The 18,945-nt window shown below is 50.2% G+C and overlaps 1 protein-coding gene across 6 annotated transcripts in view; it reads left to right on the forward strand.

Annotated features, from left to right (window-relative positions):
* The window catches only part of HPS3 (HPS3 biogenesis of lysosomal organelles complex 2 subunit 1), a 63,745-nt gene extending 56,645 nt beyond the window's left edge, over positions 1 to 7,100 (forward strand). For all 6 annotated transcript variants that reach the window (XM_076072945.1, XM_076072946.1, XM_076072947.1 and 3 more), the window contains exons 18-19: positions 2,719 to 3,025; positions 3,543 to 7,100. In XM_076072945.1, coding sequence (XP_075929060.1) covers positions 2,719 to 3,025; positions 3,543 to 3,673 — 438 coding nt within the window. In that variant the 3' untranslated portion in view covers positions 3,674 to 7,100. The remainder of the gene's footprint in view (positions 1 to 2,718; positions 3,026 to 3,542) is intronic.
* Positions 7,101 to 18,945: the final 11,845 nt, after the last annotated feature.

An 18,945-nucleotide genomic window follows, 5' to 3' on the forward strand; every position in this document is an offset into this window, starting at 1 on the left:
AATGAGTTTTGATACATTATCGGAATGCAATTTTACATGATGTTATTGTTTTATGCGTTGCGGAAGGCTATGTAATTCTTTAAAAAATCTCTGCTGACAAATATAGCTTTATTCATTGTTATCAACTGTAAAAGCAGTTAACTATTTTCGCAAGAAAGATGCATTTTAAGGTTCGTAATTGTATCCATATTGTAGCAAATATCAGTCGCATTTGCAAGAAATGCGAGTATATTATTTCTTCGTTGTTGACATTACGATCGTAGCCCTTGCAACGAATCCCAACCAGGACCCTGTAGCGTTGTTGCAGAGCCGAGGTTACCTTTGTAGCACAAAGGTAACATGTCATGTCACTGTCGCCTGACACTCGCACACAAAGGGTTCGGGCAGTTTCAAATTCTAGGTCTGGATGCCACAAAGTGTGTGTGTAGAATGCCCTGAAAAGTTGAGACTTTCACATTTACTTTCTTAAGCGATTTATGTGGCATAATAACTTAAAGTTATATACTATGTCAATTGTAACCTTGTTAATTTATTATGTGCAATAGAGAAGAGCCATTGGCCAAAATGTCACCTATTTTATCTTTTTTTTTAATGTTCTTTAGGGCCACAGTGTTACAGTTTTATTGACAAACGTATTTGTTTTTTTGTGTTGTTGCTTAAAATTCATTTTTGACCGCTAATTAATCAGCCTGCGTTTGCGGAACGAGCGGGTCGATAATCGCACCGCTGCGTCAAACGAACCAGGGCGCGAAGACTTCCTCCACGAAACGGCCTCGGCCAATGAACCCGCGGCCGTCGCTCTCCGCTCCGTCGTTCGTTCATCCGCAGCGCGGGAGCTTCGTCGCCGGGGCACGTCGGGCTCCGTCGAGCATCGTGCCTCGCGTCAGACAGAGCCGATGGGGGCACGCCCCCGGGTCCTTTGCGCCCCCCCCCCCACTCCCCCACCTTTGCTGGCCGGCAAATAGGAGGCTGATGGGACACGCTAGAAGCTGTCACTCGACAAAGTTATTAGAGCACATTCCAAGGCTTAGAAGAAAAGCCACCTCTTTGGCGAGTACAAGGTTACAGCCAGCTTTGAAACTTTGCTTCCTAATTGGCTGTGCCCGGCTTTATGAGTTGGTGCCATATCTATGTGGGCAGGTAGCCTATTGACATGTTGGGGTGGTGTGGGTAGTGACGGAGGGAGGCAGCGGCCTGACGTCCCCTGCCGTAGCTAATTACAAGTGCGTGCCGCCTTAGCGGTAGTGAGGAGGGTGCGGGGGCCGCGTGTCAAAGATCACGGCTTGAAACTGACGTAGGCAGCGGTGGAAGTGACGGGGCATGCTGGGGGTGAGGAATTGTGTCACTGGTGCATCCCATCAAAGCCCGGTTCCTCCCAATGCGCTGTCGCGGTCATACCGTGCGTTGTTCGGCGTGATGTCCGACGTTTCGCTCCACCTGCCGGGAGCTTCTTACGTTCACATCTGCGTGATGTCATCGCGCAGACGTGTGCGCGATGACATCACCGCCACCACCGCACTTTCCCTGCCCACGGCGCCAGGATGAGATCGGCATGCCGTAGCGAGTTTGAACATTTACATTGTCATGACTTCATGTGTATCATGCTTTACATGCTATACTTGCATCACTGTACGGTAGTTAATTACAATATAGACGTGTGTGTGTTTCTATATTCATATGCGTCCTAGTTGGCATTAATTTTCCACTGAATCACTTTGTTGATTAAACCTGACGGAGTAAATGCTACACAGGAATAATAATTGGATGGCAGACTGCCTGGGGATAACAGTCTGTGGGCTAGGGCTGAGACCTGGACAGGAAATGGCAATATGGCGAAGCATTCCTCAAGCCATCTATGCAAATCTTTTGAGCCCTTAGCTGCTGGTAGGCCTGGTGGCTTTTCTTTGGGCATTCCAGTCTCCTCTCACGCAGATGCCGAACACGCGCTCATGGCCTTCGCCAATCACCCCATTGTGGTGGGTCCCTCTGGTAAACAATCCTACCTCGGTGAGACTTTCCTGGGGAAGGTTATTGTTGTTATTTACTGCCAGACTTGGGTCCATTGAGACCAAAAGTCTCGTTTTCATTGGTATTGCCAGGGCGTAAACACGGATTTCTGGCGATGGCCTGATGAATCTGGTTGTAATCGCCAGCGAAAAAGTTCTCGATTTGTACATGTTGTGGGTTAACGCTCCAACACACCGGTGTGCTGAACTTGTAACGAATAGGCACGTTTTGTTTACGTGACAAACCTTACTAATTGGCTGTGTCGGGTGGTGGTGGGTTTAACAACGCTTTTATATTTACGCGATCTAACCCCTCAAAAAAGCCCTTTTATTTTGTAAACAGACTGAACAAGAGTGTATTCACTTTCATTATTGTTGCGGTTTTGTACAGGACCATTCAGGAACACATTGAATGGAAATTGCCCCGACATCCCCAGCGTAGCATGAGCCTCCTGAAAACGAGTGCTTAGCCTCGGTGAGGCCCTTGTCCTTAGACACTTCCATTATAGTTGGGACGGAGCCAAGCCAAGCCCAGCCGAGCATAGAAATCCGCTCGTACGCAGGTGCACGGTGAATTATTGCATTACAGGCTCGCGAGTGGCGGTAGCGGTGGCAGCTTGGAGGTGGGGAGGCCTTCATCCAGCAGTGAACTGACCATGGCTGGCAACGACAATGACGGCTGTGTTCACCGCGGCGCTTCCTGCGTCCACAGGGGCTGCTGTGCGGCGGTGGCCTGCCCTCCGGCGCCACCGACGACCTCCTGAACGCCGCGCCGGCGTTGGGAGCGGCCGAGCCGATCGTGCGGGCGCTGGCGCTGTGCCACGCCGGCAGCTACGGCCTGGTGCGCCGGCTGCTCATGGAGAGCTGCCCCTCCGCCCTCGTGCCGTTCGCCAGCTACCACTTCCCGCACACCTCGCAGGTCTCCTTCTGGTCGGAGCTCCTGGTTGAGCTGTGCGCCTACGTGAAACAGATCCCGGAGGATGACCCTCACCTCGGCGACCTGGTCGAGGCCCTCAAAGGTAAAGGGCCCCTCGACGTTGTCGTCATTGCCTTCGCGCTTTTCCGACGAACGTTGAAGATGTTTCTTGAGAGCGTCGGCTCCGCCCGTTCGTCTGCGTGGCGTTTGTCCTTCCGCCCGTTACCGGTGGGGCCGCGCTCACTCTCCTGAAGGTGATCAACCGAAGGGAACCGTGCGGTCGTCCGAAGTTGCGTTGCGCTTGGGGACCTTGCGCTGTTGAAAACCGGTCCACATTTGGGGTGGTGGGGGGGGTTGGGCGTTTCTTCGGGATTTATCACTCCCAATCTGCTCCAGGCACATTCAAAAGGTCGGGATATTCGATCGAATTTCTTTTTTTACAATTATCACGCCAGCTCTTCGCCACGAACGGCCGCCGATTGTGTACGTATGTCAGTTGAACTTCTTTCGCACCGAACGTCGCCAGACCGCGCGAATCGGAGGTGCGAGGTGATCGTGCGACGAACGCTGATTTATTAACCCACCTTTCCCTCTCCCCTCCTCTCTCTCTCGCTCGACAGGGGCCATGGAGGGAGCGTCGCGCCGTCTCGAGCCGCTGGCCTTAATGGAGCTGCTGCCCGACGAAGGCCAAGCGGCGTTCTTCCTGCCGTACCTCCTCAGCTGCTGCCGCACTCATTACCAGGGCAGCTGATGCCCTCCTCCCCCCGGAGAGAGGAATATAAATCGCTCCACCCCCACCGACCCCGTGGCCTGCCGCAGCTCGACCCTCGATGCGACTCGAGCCAGCACGTCGCCCGGAACGCGCCCCCCGATCTCGTCTGACCTCAGAAGCCCCAAGCACCATTTCGAGCCTGGATTTGTTGTGATCTGATGGGTGAGCGTCGGAGCTTGCCCAGGTGGTTGCTGTGTAGGCTTAGGCCTGCAAGGTGTGCGAGTCTGATGCCCTGGGTTCTTTGCTCTTCTCTCACACATGGAGCCCAATCATGAATTGCTTCCCTGGCCAAACATGCACATTCAGGGAGTATGGAGGCTGGGTTAGGCTTTCATGGAATGTATTGGTCTTTTTTAAGTTTAACTTTTTTATCGCTGTAGTGTAGGTATCTTTACGAGGAGGGCTGAATGCCACATGTTGGGACCACGTCTACCCCTGCAAAAGGTCCTCAACGACTCAACCGATTTGATGATTTGATAAATTGGCAACTATATATTTTATTATTTATGTTTTATACTCGCTCCATGGCTGTAGGAATCATATGCATCCATAGCAGGACAACAAGATGTAGTCCATGGAAAATACTCGGTGCTCGCAATCGGTCACGTGCGCCGTTAGTGTAACGATCGATTTAGGTCGACTGATCGTATCGATCGGCCCGTTACGCGCCAAAACCCGCTGCCTCGATGAATGTCACGGATTTCCGCGAGTAGAGAACTTTTAACGTCCCTGCTCATAGCCTGGCGCTGCGTGACGCGGAAAGAACCTCTCAATCATCGTCATCATTTACTGTTTAATACCGCTGCTCCTGTACGTCGCGTCTCAAGGCACCGGATGCGCGCCGTCGCAAGCGGCTTCGCCGGCGTCGAGACCACACGGAGGAGTTCGGATCTCCTCGGTGCGACGCTGAGCTAGAGACGGCGGATGTCGGGTCGATCCATCCTCGCGGTGCGCGTTTGTGAACGCGTCGCCTCGGAATACCCGTTGACATCCACGCCGGGATTTGGGAACCCGCCGGCGTAATCTCTCCTCATTCTGTCGCTCCCGCTCGCTCGCTCGCCCCCTCTACACGGGGGGGGGGGGAGCGCTTCTCCGCGTGTTCGGCATGCAATCCGGCATGACTGCACGCGGAGTGGCGCTGACTGTAGACCAACGTGGCTCCCGAGCGGATGAGGAGTGGTGGTGGCGCGTGCGGCCTCGCGAAAGCGCCTCCATCAGCATCGTCGTCGGCCATGGTCCACCGCCGTTGCCATTCTTCGTCGTCGGCCATGGTCCACCGCCGCAATCCGTCCGGCTCCCGTGCGCGCGTGCACGAGCCGGCCTCGCAGCTCCATCTCCATGGCGGCCGCCCTCTGGGGCCCATTCTCAGTCTCGTACTCTGAACATCGTACCCCCCTAGCGATGCGTCCTGCACAGGGCCCGCTCGATCCTCGTCGACGGCCGATGCGACCCGTCTCCGATCCGCGCGCGTTCACCGATCAGTGGGCGTTGCTCTCGCCGTCTCCCCGGTGGCTGGATAACGCAGCGTTGGTTTGGGGGAGCGGTCGTTAGTTCACGGTGAAGCTTACCAGACTTATTGCGATTAAACAAAAGTCGTGATTCTTACAGATTGCAATTTCTGGGTATATTAATCCCTCGTTAGGGGGGAGGGGGGGGGGCAGGGGTAAATACAGTCCCGTATTAAATGTCATTGTAATTGCACCCAAGGTAATCTCTAATTTAGTCGAACCTAATTCCGCTTCCCCCGAGGTTAAGACAGGAGTGTAATTATTTAATGGCAGATTGTGCCACGCGGTTTTATTTAGTCGTGTAAACACAAACCTGCGCAGACATTTCAATGCTGTTGCGCTTGGAAGAAGCGGCTGCAGTGCCGTGGTTTATATCGGCGCGCACTGGGCCTGCAGTCCAGAATATTGTCGGTTCAATCTCCGGTCGCGGCAGCTGAAACGATGACGCGATTCCCGTAGGTTAACATGCGGTGGGGTAAAGCGTGGGTACCCCCACGCGTTCTGAGACATAAGCCCTCTAGTGGAGGCTCTTCCAACAGCAGTGGCGTGAGCAAGCAGTTGCCTTTTTACCCATCAGCCCCTTGGTGTCGCTACGGCAGTGTGCACCGGAATGCCTTCGTAACACAACGTGTGCCTGGAATTTGTAAATTTGCACTGCGTAATTTAACGATCCTTAACTTCGTTTAATTTGCTGTAATTGTGCCAATGTCATAGTTTGTACAGTAATCGTAACTTGCAGCTTGCCTCTTATTCAAATGAATTGTTTACCATGAACGTAATTAAGAGACGCGAAATATGACAGCGATTGAGCATTTCGCTTTGCTTTTAGCATTTCTAGTTCAATGAAATCTCCTCACAAAATATGTTTTTTTATTAATTTGTTGTCTTCACTTTGCCGTGAAGATGTTCTCACCCGAGATGACGACCGCGTGACGACGTCGCGGTGTGACGTCACAGCACGGCGGTGTGACGTCACCGCACGGCGGTGCGACGTCACAGCACGGCGGTGCGACGTTCGTTACACTCCGAGTTATATTTCCACGTTGTTTACGATGCAAAATCTGACGGGCATTGTTTGGGACGGAGCGTCCGCCCGGAAGAGCCGCGTGAGTTTTCCGGGACTTTATTTTTCAGCACGGGTTGATTGTGTTTTGATGTGAAGAGCTGATTCGTGGGGAGCCCTTTTAAAATAAATTATGTTGACTCGTTTTAAAGAAATAATTTTATTGTTGATCCGTCCAATTAAGGTGTCCGCCTATTTTTAAGTTTGGTTATAGCGGGAATTGATACAACGTAGCGGTGGAATAACCCAGCGCCAATTGTGATTATGGCGTTAATACGTCAATCGTTTCGCGAATCGGTTCCATTTTTATTTTAACAGCAGCTTGATATGATGATAACGTTGCATTTGGTGAACTTATTTAAATCCGAATCGCATTGTCACCGGTGTATTGTGTGTGTGTGTTTTTTTTTTACATTGTCGCGAATGTAAAAACCTCTACGCGGCTTCAAGGGGTACATGGAGGAAACCCTTTCACGTACAAAATATAAACAGTCGCAACGTCGACTGGGACGCACACGCGACCCGATGCTCGTATTGTGAGCCGAAAGAGTCCGTGTTCGTCTGCCCCCGCTCCGTGCCGCTTGCGAGGGATGGTTACATGACGATGACATTGCAACGTTTATCGCTGGCAGTGTCCGCGAGACCGATCGTGTGAGTGCCCAGTTCCTAATCGTGACGTGACAGACGCACACTACGAATAGTGTAACTTAAGTGCTGTATTATTATTTTTTTAAAGCAAAGTGCAATCTGTAACCATCTAGTTCGGGTACTTGATGAATGTAAAACTCTCCCCCTCCCTTAAATATGAATTAAAATTGTGTTTTTTTAATAAGTACATTTGCGCATGTAAACGTGTGTGGCTTGTTTGTGTTCTCTGGCCTTAGACGAGTACCTGTTGCTCTGTGTTAAACATCGGCGCTGGTTACACCACCCCCTCGAGCGGCCTACTGGCCTTCATGGGCACTCGCTGACAGCACTCGCCCCAACAGTCTGCTCAGGCCTTGAGGGCCGTCCCCTAGGTCGACACAGCCTTAATTGAGTACCTGGTGCGATGTGTAAAATATCAGCACTGGGGAGACAAAGGCGGTCGGGCGTGGTGCAGGCCACCCACCCTCTCGTGTGCCGTGTCGGCCTTCATAGGTGCTGCTCTGTAACAGCATTTGCCCCCAACAGTCTGTTAAGGCTACACGGGCGATCTTTGTCTTTGTGGAGGTATGAGGCCACAATAACTCGTGCAAATCTCAAGAGATGTTCACCAAACTCTGCAAGGGGTCTAAAGACGTGGAGGGGACGTGCCGGGGAGCCTGTGGTCTGGCATAGCGACCCATCATTATTATTGCTATAAATGCCACAAACATTTCATCCCGCAAATCATCTCCCGTTATTACTCCACGGATATATTCTCTGGCCACAATTACAGCAGCACATGCGCTTGGGCGTATGTAGGGGCGGCGGGACGGGGTTGGTGGTGACCGACCCCCACATTTGTATTAGTTTTTTTTTTAATCTGGCATTGCCCCCCCCCTCCCCTGCGCGCCGTGGTGGGCCGGGCCGTGCGCGCGCACACAAGCGGCCCCACGTGTCTTCGGGTGCGGTGTTGACAAACCGGGGGGGGGGCGCCTGGTATACCACGCGTCGCATGCGCGGCTCGGCCCGGTATTGCTGGGCTGAGTTGCCAGTAGTTGGTTGCTTGGGGTGGGGGGGAGAGACCTCGCTCCCGAAGTCATTATTTATTAACTTTGTTCACTCGCGGGTGCATTTAATGTGCGGTCGGCTGCGAATGTGGAAATGTCAGCCCGCGACTCGCTTGTGTTGTGTTTCAACATTCCTGCAGAGTGGCCCACGCTCGTGACGTCACCGGGTCACACGCCCGAGCAAAAATATCCGCAGCTATGGTTCGGTGAATAATGGGCAGGCCAGGGGAACATTCATTATCCATATTGCACGGTCACCCCAGAAACAGCACCACCCCCCCCCCCCGTTGCACCAGGGGTTGGGGACAGGAGGGGGTCAGTACCCCCCCCTCCCGCCTCTCCCCTCCCCAACTACGGCTTAGCCCCCCCCCCCCCTTCTTTTACAACATTCTGACACTAGTTCAAGTTCCCGGTAACTTCACTCATTTATTCCATTCCAACCGTGTTCAGGTCCCCGATCTACCCAGACGCTGACTGTTTCGTCTCGTCCACACTGTGTTCAACCACCACCACACCACAGTTCACAACAACACTCACTCGCCCACTCACCCACTCACCTATCCACTCACCACACCGCAGGTCACAACAACACTCACTCGCCCACTCACCCACTCACCTATCCACTCACCACACCACAGGTCACAACAACACTCACTCGCCCACTCACCCACTCACCTATCCACTCACCACACCGCAGTTCACAACAACACTCACTCGCCCACTCACCCACTCACCTATTCACTCACCACACCGCAGGTCACAACAACACTCACTCGCCCACTCACCTATCCACTCACCACACCGCAGGTCACAACAACACTCACTCGCCCACTCACCTATCCACTCACCACACCGCAGGTCACAACAACACTCACTCGCCCACTCACCTATCCACTCACCACACCGCAGGTCACAACAACACTCACTCGCCCACTCACCTATCCACTCACCACACCGCAAGTCACAACAACACTCACTCACCCACTCACCTATCCACTCACCACACCGCAGGTCACCTCACTTCTCGTTCTGCGCCTTCCCTCGCACTGATCCACTTCGGAATGATCTCCTCCCGTCGTCGTTTCCCCAAGTTCGACTAACCTTGCTCGCATTCAAGGGCCGTATCATTCACTCTTCTCCATCACGACTCCGCAATTTGCTGCTTTGCTGCCGTTCGTTGGGTGTTCGATAAAATATGAACGCTTGCATTTGTTCATCCTCAAGCTGGATCGATTGGCCAGTTGTTATTTTTTATTAAATAATTGTCAGACCTCGTGTGGTGAAGAACCCGTGGTTATGACGCCTCGGTGGAGCGATGTTAACTGTCTCGCCCGGTATGCAGGAGGACGTGGGTTCGATCCCAACCCTGACACCTGCTGTATATTTGGAGTTTGCGTGTCTCTCTCTCCGTGGTCGCGTGGATTTTTCTCCGGGTCCTCCGGTTTTTCCCTCCATATTTATAACACTATGTAACACAATTTTTGTTCCTGGGTACCAAGTGTCATTTTTTGTATTGCTTATGCCTAAAAAGTAAAGAAAATGGCTATTATTCCCCACAAACTGTTCTTTTGTGGCCAGGACTTTATGTGAACGAAATACTGTACACAAATGCACACCACGTTTTCTCATTGAAAAAAGGTAAATTTCAAAATATCAATGTCCTGGTCACAAAAGCAAAGTTTTTGGGGAATAATAGCCATGTTCTGTACGTTTGAGGCATAAACAATTAGGAAATAATACTTACTACCCAGGAACCAAATTAGTTTTTTGTTGCACAGTGATAATCAACGTGCATTTAGGGAATTTGGCTTTAAATGTGCACATGATAAACGACTTCGTTGTGGCGACCCCCTCTGGATTGCGACTCTAAGAAAAGCTGTCTCGGGTGTGGACCAATCAAATTCAAGGACAGTGCATATTATCAGAGTTGTCTTTTTTGTTTGCATTCTGACTGCTTGTGTTGTGGTTTTTGCAAACATGATGCCTTGAATAAAGGTGTCAGTTTTTGTGCAAACCTATTCCTAGACTTCGTTGTGGTATTATTGGTAGCCAGATCGCTTCTGAAAAAGAGCTACAAAGCTCTGTAGGCCTTACCTGGTGAAATAAAAAATATATAGTTTCGCTATTCTAATATACCCTGAGTGCGGAGTGCGATCTCAGAACATTGCAAGTGTAACAGACAACGGGGTAAAGGCGCAGCCTTGCAATTGCTGGCTAACGCACCTGCATGCAGAAGGACCTCCACCGGGGGTAATTCTCCAAAGGGTTTTTGGCCTACTCGTCCACACTCGGCACATTTTACCCCACCGCATGCGAAACGCCGATCATTGACCCATGCCATTGTGCACACAGCATCCTGCTGGCTGGACAGAGGCCGCGCGGACGTTCGAGACACTCCGCGCCATCGTTTCAGCTGCCGCGGCGGGAGATCGAATGCAGCCGAACGGGCGACCCCCTCTGGATTGCGACTCCAAAGCGTGGCTCTCGAATCCAGCGCGGCAGCTTCCCAAAATGTGCATCGTAAAGTCCCCCTAGCCCGGTCCGTCGATGCAGTGAAGGTGTAACGTGATACTGCACACCGTGGCGTTTGTTTTATTATACACTACATTACACGGATGAGTATGATTGTTAAATGAATTACATTTACTACGAGCTGTTAAGGTGATTTAGTTATTGTATCCTAACTCATTTAAACACTGTCAAAAAGAGCCGGAGCGGTGGTGCTGTGGTTAGCGCACTGCGTTATGAACATCTGCAACCGAGCGAGGATAGTGTGCCGTGCACGGCTGACATCAGTGGCGAGTGTTCTCGCTGAACCGGGTCATAAATTCCCCTTCCTTTCACGAACAGCCCCATTAAACGAGCGCGGTGAAGTATTGGCCAGCCGTCGCAATGACCGACACGGTGTGGCATCCAACAGTGGATCGACAAAGGGCTGCAACAATAATAGGTGGTGATGCGCACCCACGCTAAGCGCCAATACAGCACAGCCTCGTTTAGATTGCACCCACTACAATTCATTGTCTTTTTTTTAAACCTCACTGGTTGTTCCAACCGGTTAACTGATCCCATCATAGAAATATTGTATTTCTACTGGAGGAATCCGATGAGCTATAAATCTCTTTTTCGCAGATGTCCGGATACATAAATAAAGATAATAGGAGTGCAAAGTATAGGAAAGGTAAAAAAACACTTAAAAAACATACATAGAAATAACATTGATCTGAAATTGTCCTTAAAAAGTAAAAACAAATTACCTGGTGACGCTAACAACAACAACAATTTCGTCATTAACGTGTGACCTTAACAAGAGACAAAATATATAATAGTCGACGTTTCGGGCAGTGGTCCTTCATTCATAGCCCATAAATAGAGAGTCACCTCGTCACCTTAAAAACCCTCACCTCGTCACCTTAAACACCCTCACCTCATCACCTTAAACACCCTCACCTCATCACCTTAAACATCCTCACCTCGTCACCTTAAACACCCTCACCTCTTCACCTTAAACACCCTGACCTCATCACCTTAAACACCCTCACCTCATCACCTTAAACACCCTCACCTCATCACCTTAAACACCCTCACCTCGTCACCTTTAACACCCTCACCTCATCACCTTTAACACCCTCACCTCATCACCTTAAACACCGTCACCTCATCACCTTAAACACCGTCACCTCATCACCTTAATCACCCTCAATTCATCACCTTAAACACCCTCACCTCATAACCTTAAACACCTCGTCACGTTAAACACCCTCACCTCGTCACCTTAAACACCCTCACCTCATCACCTTAAACACCCTCACCTCGTCACCTTAAACAACCTCACCTCTTCACCTTAAACACCCTCACCTCTTCACCTTAAACACCTTCACCTCATCACCTTAAACACCCTCACCTCATCACCTTAAACACACTCACATCATCACCTTAAACACCCTCACCTCGTCACCTTAAACACCCTCACCTCGTCACCTTAAACACCCTCACCTCATCACGTTAAACACCCTCACCTCTTCACCTTAAACACCTTCACCTCATCACGTTAAACACCCTCACCTCATCACCTTAAACACACTCACATCATCGCCTTAAACACCCTCACCTCATCACCTTAAACACCCTCACCTCATCACCTCAAACACCCTCACCTCATCACCTTAAACACCCTCACCTCATAACCTTAAACACCCTCACCTCATCACCTTAAACACCCTCACCTCATCACCTTAAACATCCTCATCTCATCACCTTAAACACCCTCACCCCATCACCTTAAACACCCTCACCTCATCACGTTAAACACCCTCACCTCATCACCTTAAACACCGTCACCTCATCACCTTAAACACCCTCACCTCATCACCTTAAACACCGTCACCTCATCACCTTAAACACCCTCACCTCGTCACCTTAAACACCCTCACCTCATCACCTTAAACACCGTCACCTCATCACCTTAAACACCCTCACCTCTTCACCTTAAACACCCTGACCTCATCACCTTAAACACCCTCACCTCATCACCTTAAACACCCTCACCTCGTCACCTTAAACACCTTCACCTCTTCACCTTAAACACCCTCACCTCATCACCTTAAACACCCTCACCTCATCACCTTAAACTTCCTCACCTCGTCACCTTAAACACCCTCACCTCTTCACCTTAAACACCCTCACCTCTTCACCTTAAACATCCTCACCTCTTCACCTTAAACACCCTCACCTCGTCACCTTAAACACCCTCACCTCATCACCTTAAACACCCTCACCTCATCACCTTAAACATCCTCACCTCTTCACCTTAAACACCCTCACCTCTTCACCTTAAACATCCTCACCTCTTCACCTTAAACATCCTCACCTCGTCACGTTAAACACCCTCACCTCATCACCTTAAACACCCTCACCTCATCACCTTAAACACCCTCACCTCGTCACCTTAAACAACCTCACCTCTTCACCTTAAACACCCTCACCTCTTCACCTTAAACACCTTCACATCATCGCCTTAAACACCCTCACCTCATCACGTTAAACACCCTCACCTCATCACCTCAAACACCCTAACCTCATCACCTAAAACACCCTCACCTCATCACCTCAAACACCCTCACCTCATCACCTCAAACACCCTCACCTCATCACCTTAAACACCCTCACCTCATCACCTTAAACACCCTCACCTCATCACCTCAAACACCCTCACCTCATCACCTTAAACACCCTCACCTCTTCACCTTAAACACCCTCACCTCATCACCTTAAACACCCTCACCTCATCACCTTTAACACCCTCACCTCATCTCATTAAACACCCTCACCTCATCACCTTAAACACCCTCAGCTCATCACCTCCAACACCCTCACCTCATCACCTTAAACACCCTCACCTCATCACCTTAAACACCCTCACCTCTTCACCTTAAACACCCTCACCTCATCAACTTAATTACCCTCACCTCGTCACCTTAAACACCCTCACCTCATCACCTTAAACACCCTCACCTCTTCACCTTAAACACCCTCACCTCGTCACCTTAAACACCCTCACCTCATTACCTCAAACACCCTCACCTCATCATCTTAAACACCCTCACCTCGTCACCTTAAACACCCTCACCTCTTCACCTTAAACACCCTCACCTCATCACCTTAAACACCCTCACCTCTTCACCTTAAACATCCTCACCTCGTCACCTTAAACACCCTCACCTCGTCACCTTAAACACCCTCACCTCGTCACCTTAAACACCCTCACCTCTTCACCTTAATCAGCCTCACCTCTTCACCTTAAACACCTTCACCTCATCACCTTAAACACCCTCACCTCATCACCTTAAACACACTCACCTCATCACCTTAAACACCCTCACCTCATCACCTTAAACACCCTCACCTCGTCACCTTAAACACCCTCACCTCATCACGTTAAACACCCTCACCTCATCACCTTAAACACCCTCACCTCTCCACCTTAAACACCTTCACCTCATCACGTTAAACACCCTCACCTCATCACCTTAAACACACTCACATCATCGCCTTAAACACCCTCACCTCATCACCTTAAACACCCTCTCCTCATCACCTCAAACACCCTCACCTCATCACCTTAAACACCCTCACCTCATCACCTCAAACACCCTCACCTCATCACCTTAAACAACCTCACCTCATCACCTTAAACACCACCTCATCACCTTAAACACCCTCACCTCATAACCTTAAACACCCTCACCTCGTCACCTTAAACACCCTCACCTCGTCACCTTAAACACCCTCACCTCATTACCTCAAACACCCTCACCTCATCATCTTAAACACCCTCACCTCATCAACTTAATTACCCTCACCTCGTCACCTTAAACACCCTCACCTCGTCACCTTAAACACCCTCACCTCATCACCTTAAACACCCTCACCTCTTCACCTTAAACACCCTCACCTCATCACCTTAAACACCCTCACCTCATCACCTTAAACACCCTCACCTCTTCACCTTAAACATCCTCACCTCGTCACCTTAAACACCCTCACCTCGTCACCTTAAACACCCTCACCTCGTCACCTTAAACACCCTCACCTCTTCACCTTAAACAGCCTCACCTCTTCACCTTAAACACCTTCACCTCATCACCTTAAACACCCTCACCTCATCACCTTAAACACCCTCACCTCATCACCTTAAACACCCTCACCTCGTCACCTTAAACACCCTCACCTCGTCACGTTAAACACCCTCACCTCATCACCTTAAACACCCTCACCTCTCCACCTTAAACACCTTCACCTCATCACGTTAAACACCCTCACCTCATCACCTTAAACACTCACATCATCGCCTTAAACACCCTCACCTCATCACCTTAAACACCCTCACCTCATCACCTCAAACACCCTCACCTCATCACCTTAAACACCCTCACCTCATCACCTCAAACACCCTCACCTCATCACCTTAAACACCCTCACCTCATCACCTTAAACACCACCTCATCACCTTAAACACCCTCACCTCATAACCTTAAACACCCTCACCTCGTCACGTTAAACACCCTCACCTCTTCACCTTAAACACCCTGACCTCATCACCTTAAACACCTTCACCTCATCACCTTAAACACCCTCACCTCATCACCTTAAACATCCTCACCTCGTCACCTTAAACACCTTCACCTCTTCACCTTAAACACCCTCACCTCATCACCTTAAACACCCTCACCTCATCACCTTAAACATCCTCACCTCGTCACCTTAAACACCCTCACCTCTTCACTTTAAACACCCTCACCTCTTCACCTTAAACATCCTCACCTCTTCACCTTAAACACCCTCTCCTCGTCACCTTAAACACCCTCACCTCATCACCTTAAACACCCTCACCTCATCACCTTAAACATCCTCACCTCTTCACCTTAAACACCCTCACCTCTTCACCTTAAACATCCTCACCTCTTTACCTTAAACATCCTCACCTCGTCACGTTAAACACCCTCACCTCATCACCTTAAACACCCTCACCTCATCACCTTAAACACCCTCACCTCATCACCTTAAACACCCTCACCTCGTCACCTTAAACACCCTCACCTCTTCACCTTAAACACCTTCACCTCATCACCTTAAACACCCTCACCTCATCCACACCACCAGTGTGCATGCAACGCACCTAGGATTCACACGGTTGGCTGCGTACGGTGCGAAAGAAAACACACACACACCTCTTACAATTACAGTCAACTTTACCCTGGCGTTCGCGGCTCTGAGATTAACGCATTTATGCGTTCACTTGGCCACGGAATCTGCCAGCTGTTTCTAATTTTCATTTATTGAAATGTACATTTTTATTCTCGTTTTCGAAGAGATTTTGTCGCAATAATCAAAGTCACAGGATTGCTCCTAAACACGTGGTTTTTTTTCCTCCCCGAGAATGTGTCCGCGCTAATTATGTCATAGACAGAAGATAACAGATCTCGCTCTTTTGTTTATGTACTTAGAAATACGTGAGAGAAATGTGCACACATTGTGATGTAAATTACACCGATGTTGATATAGAAACTAGCCCCGTGAAGATCAACATGTGACACGGGCAATTATGGCACGTTCAGCCAATTGCAATTAACACGGGAAGCATTGATATATAGTGGTGTATACATACGCATTTCAAGTGGATATTAAACGTATATATATATAATTTCTGGAATATAATAACCACTTAAATAATTATGACGTTTACCTGTGTATCTTAAACGATTTCTGTAACCTATTTCATAATTAATTTTCTTAATTATAATTACTGCTATTAATTATGAATGCGATTGCTAATATTTTTAGTGTGTGTATGTGTGCGCGTAGTCGTTCGGGGCTAACACGTTTGCAAACTGTCATAACTGCATACAAGTTTATTGTAGAATAACCATTCATGATATGCCTGCTGGAGCATTTACATCGAATGCAAAATTGAACCCTCTTGAGTTTGAATAGGCGACGTTTAAGGTAATGGCCCTTCTTCATGGTACATCTATGTAATTCCGATAGTCGATCGTGAATGAGTGATATAATGTATAATGGACGTTCTGGAAGCGGGATATAAAGTTGAAATTTTTCACAAATATAGCCGTGCCCGTGCATACACGTTACGCATTCATTCGTACAACAATCGACCACCACGTGTGTTCGAATGTTAAGCCCCGAACGTTGATTGATGTCACCCGTATCGTAAAAACAGGGTCAGCCCAGAGCTACACATCGCTCGCAGCGTCGAGTTAATCACCAATACAAATACACCCCACCCTCATTCGACACCCATCGGTGAACCGGGTAATTCGCCTGCCGCCGAGTGTGACGATGAAGCCGATGGAAAGCGGGCAGTCTCCGCTGCCTGCCCTGCTTGTTCGAGTGAAGTCCACGGGCACGCAACGTGCTCGCAACATCGCGAGATATACAGCATGGTTACAAAGACAAAGATTCCCCCTAGAGCCTTGACAGACTGTTGGGGCAAGTGCTGTTAGCGAGCACCTATGAAGGCCGGCACGGCACACGAGGGGTGGGTGGCCAGCACCACGCCCGACCGCCTTTGTCTCCCCAGCGGCGATGTTTACTTCACACCGCACCAGGTACTCATTTGAGGCTCGTCGTGTTGGCCGTGAGCGGGAATTGAACTCGGGTCGCCAGCTTCGTCCCACTCCGCTACCGCGTTAGGTACCAAACACACACGCACAGCGACAGTATGTGGCCACGACTGCCAGTATCAACACTATGTATCACCGCGCCCTTATGCAGGGCATGTTTCATACGGCGCCTTCTCAATCCACTGCTGGATGATGATGACCATACTTCACCACGCTGGTTCCGTGCGGCTCGCTGCCACGTGCGGACCGGGGGCTAGGGAGGGGCAGGTCCCGCTTCGGATATAAATCGCCAGCGACGTTCGCCGCCGCTGGGAATCGAACCTTTCACGTGGCCCCTGGGGTTTCTTTAGCGCGGCGCGTTAACCACTGCGCCACCGCTCCCTCGTCGGTGGTTCGCGCAGGCGGGGACAGATGTCGCGTCGAGCGCAAGAGCCTCGGAGTGGCTGAACAACAACAACAACGACGACGACGACGACCACGCTAATGTAACGGCGGCGCGATAGTCCACTTCGCGAGACTCGTCCAGGACGAATACGCGGCCGGTAGCTCGTGGGATCAAGAACATCGCCACCGGCTGCGCCAGAAAGCGTGCAGCGAGCGAATAACATCACGCCAATCAACGTACAATTAACAGACTGGACTTCAGAAAATATGCGGTGGGTGGGGATCCCCCACCCATTACTGATTATGAACGTATTATTTATTGCGTAATTTCACCGAAATGCAAACTTTATAAACTATAGGTATGTGTTTCTAGTTATGGTTTGCAATAACGGTTCGAGTGTGTATATATATACATTCGTCACTGGCGTTGGAGTGGAGCGGTGGCGCAGTGGTTATCGCGCTGTGCTGCTACGAACCGAACTGAGATTCTGTTACCGATAACTAAACCGGTGATGATCGACCCACCACCACCGTTCACCACCTCCCGGCACTGACCGGCGTGGGGAAGTATGGTCAAATGACGGCCCGGAGACCAACAACGCATGGGGTGAGGCTTTCATCCAGCAGTGGATTGAAACATCGACATTATGTCTGGAATATTTTCAATAACTGCGTGTGTGTAGGGGCTGTGTGGTGTGTTCATTATAATCACAATACATGCTATGCAGCTTTGGACTACTGTAGTCAGTATCTATGCACGCGCGCGCGTGTATATACATGTATCTAGTGTATATCTGAGTATGTAGTGTATATGTACCTCCAATTAGCAAGGTTGCCTACGTACGGTGCGAAAGAAGTATGCAGTGTATATGTATTCACCGTATTGTATGCATTGCGGGAGCGGTTGTATCGCGGTTAGCGCACTGCGCTCGAACCCGGCCACCCGAATTCGATTCCCGCTCACGGCCAACATAACGGTGCTTGCCCTGCCGTAAGTCCACTCCGCCTTCACACGCAGCTATCTGGTGCGATCGGTAAAACTTCACCACTGGAGAGACAAAGGCGGCCGAGCATGGTGATGTTTGACACCCACCCCCACGTGTTCCGTAACCTGCCTTCACAGGTGCTGCTCGTTAACAACACTTGCCCCAACAGTCTGTTAAAGGCTATACGGGGGGGGGGGGATCTTGGCCTCTGTTATTGTATACAGTTTGCGCCTGCGTGTGTGTTGCCAATTCTAAGCAGGTCTGCACCTGTAAGTGATTTGCGCGGCGCGCAATGGCGTGTGGCACGCGGTTCCCATTAGGACGCGGCACACGCCCCACGTTAACTGATTTTGGAGAGAGAAAAAACTCGGGACTCGGTATTCCTCCTGCACGTGGTGACGATGATGTACGGGGCTGCGCGTTCTTGCACAAGTACATTAGATTACACGTGACGCCTGCGGTCGGCATTACATCGT

Source organism: Petromyzon marinus, chromosome 39 (assembly GCF_048934315.1).
Source record: "Petromyzon marinus isolate PM22_M1 ecotype Great Lakes invasive population chromosome 39, UKy_Petmar_22M1.pri1.0, whole genome shotgun sequence".
In the NCBI taxonomy this organism is placed as follows: Eukaryota; Metazoa; Chordata; class Hyperoartia; order Petromyzontiformes; family Petromyzontidae; genus Petromyzon; species Petromyzon marinus.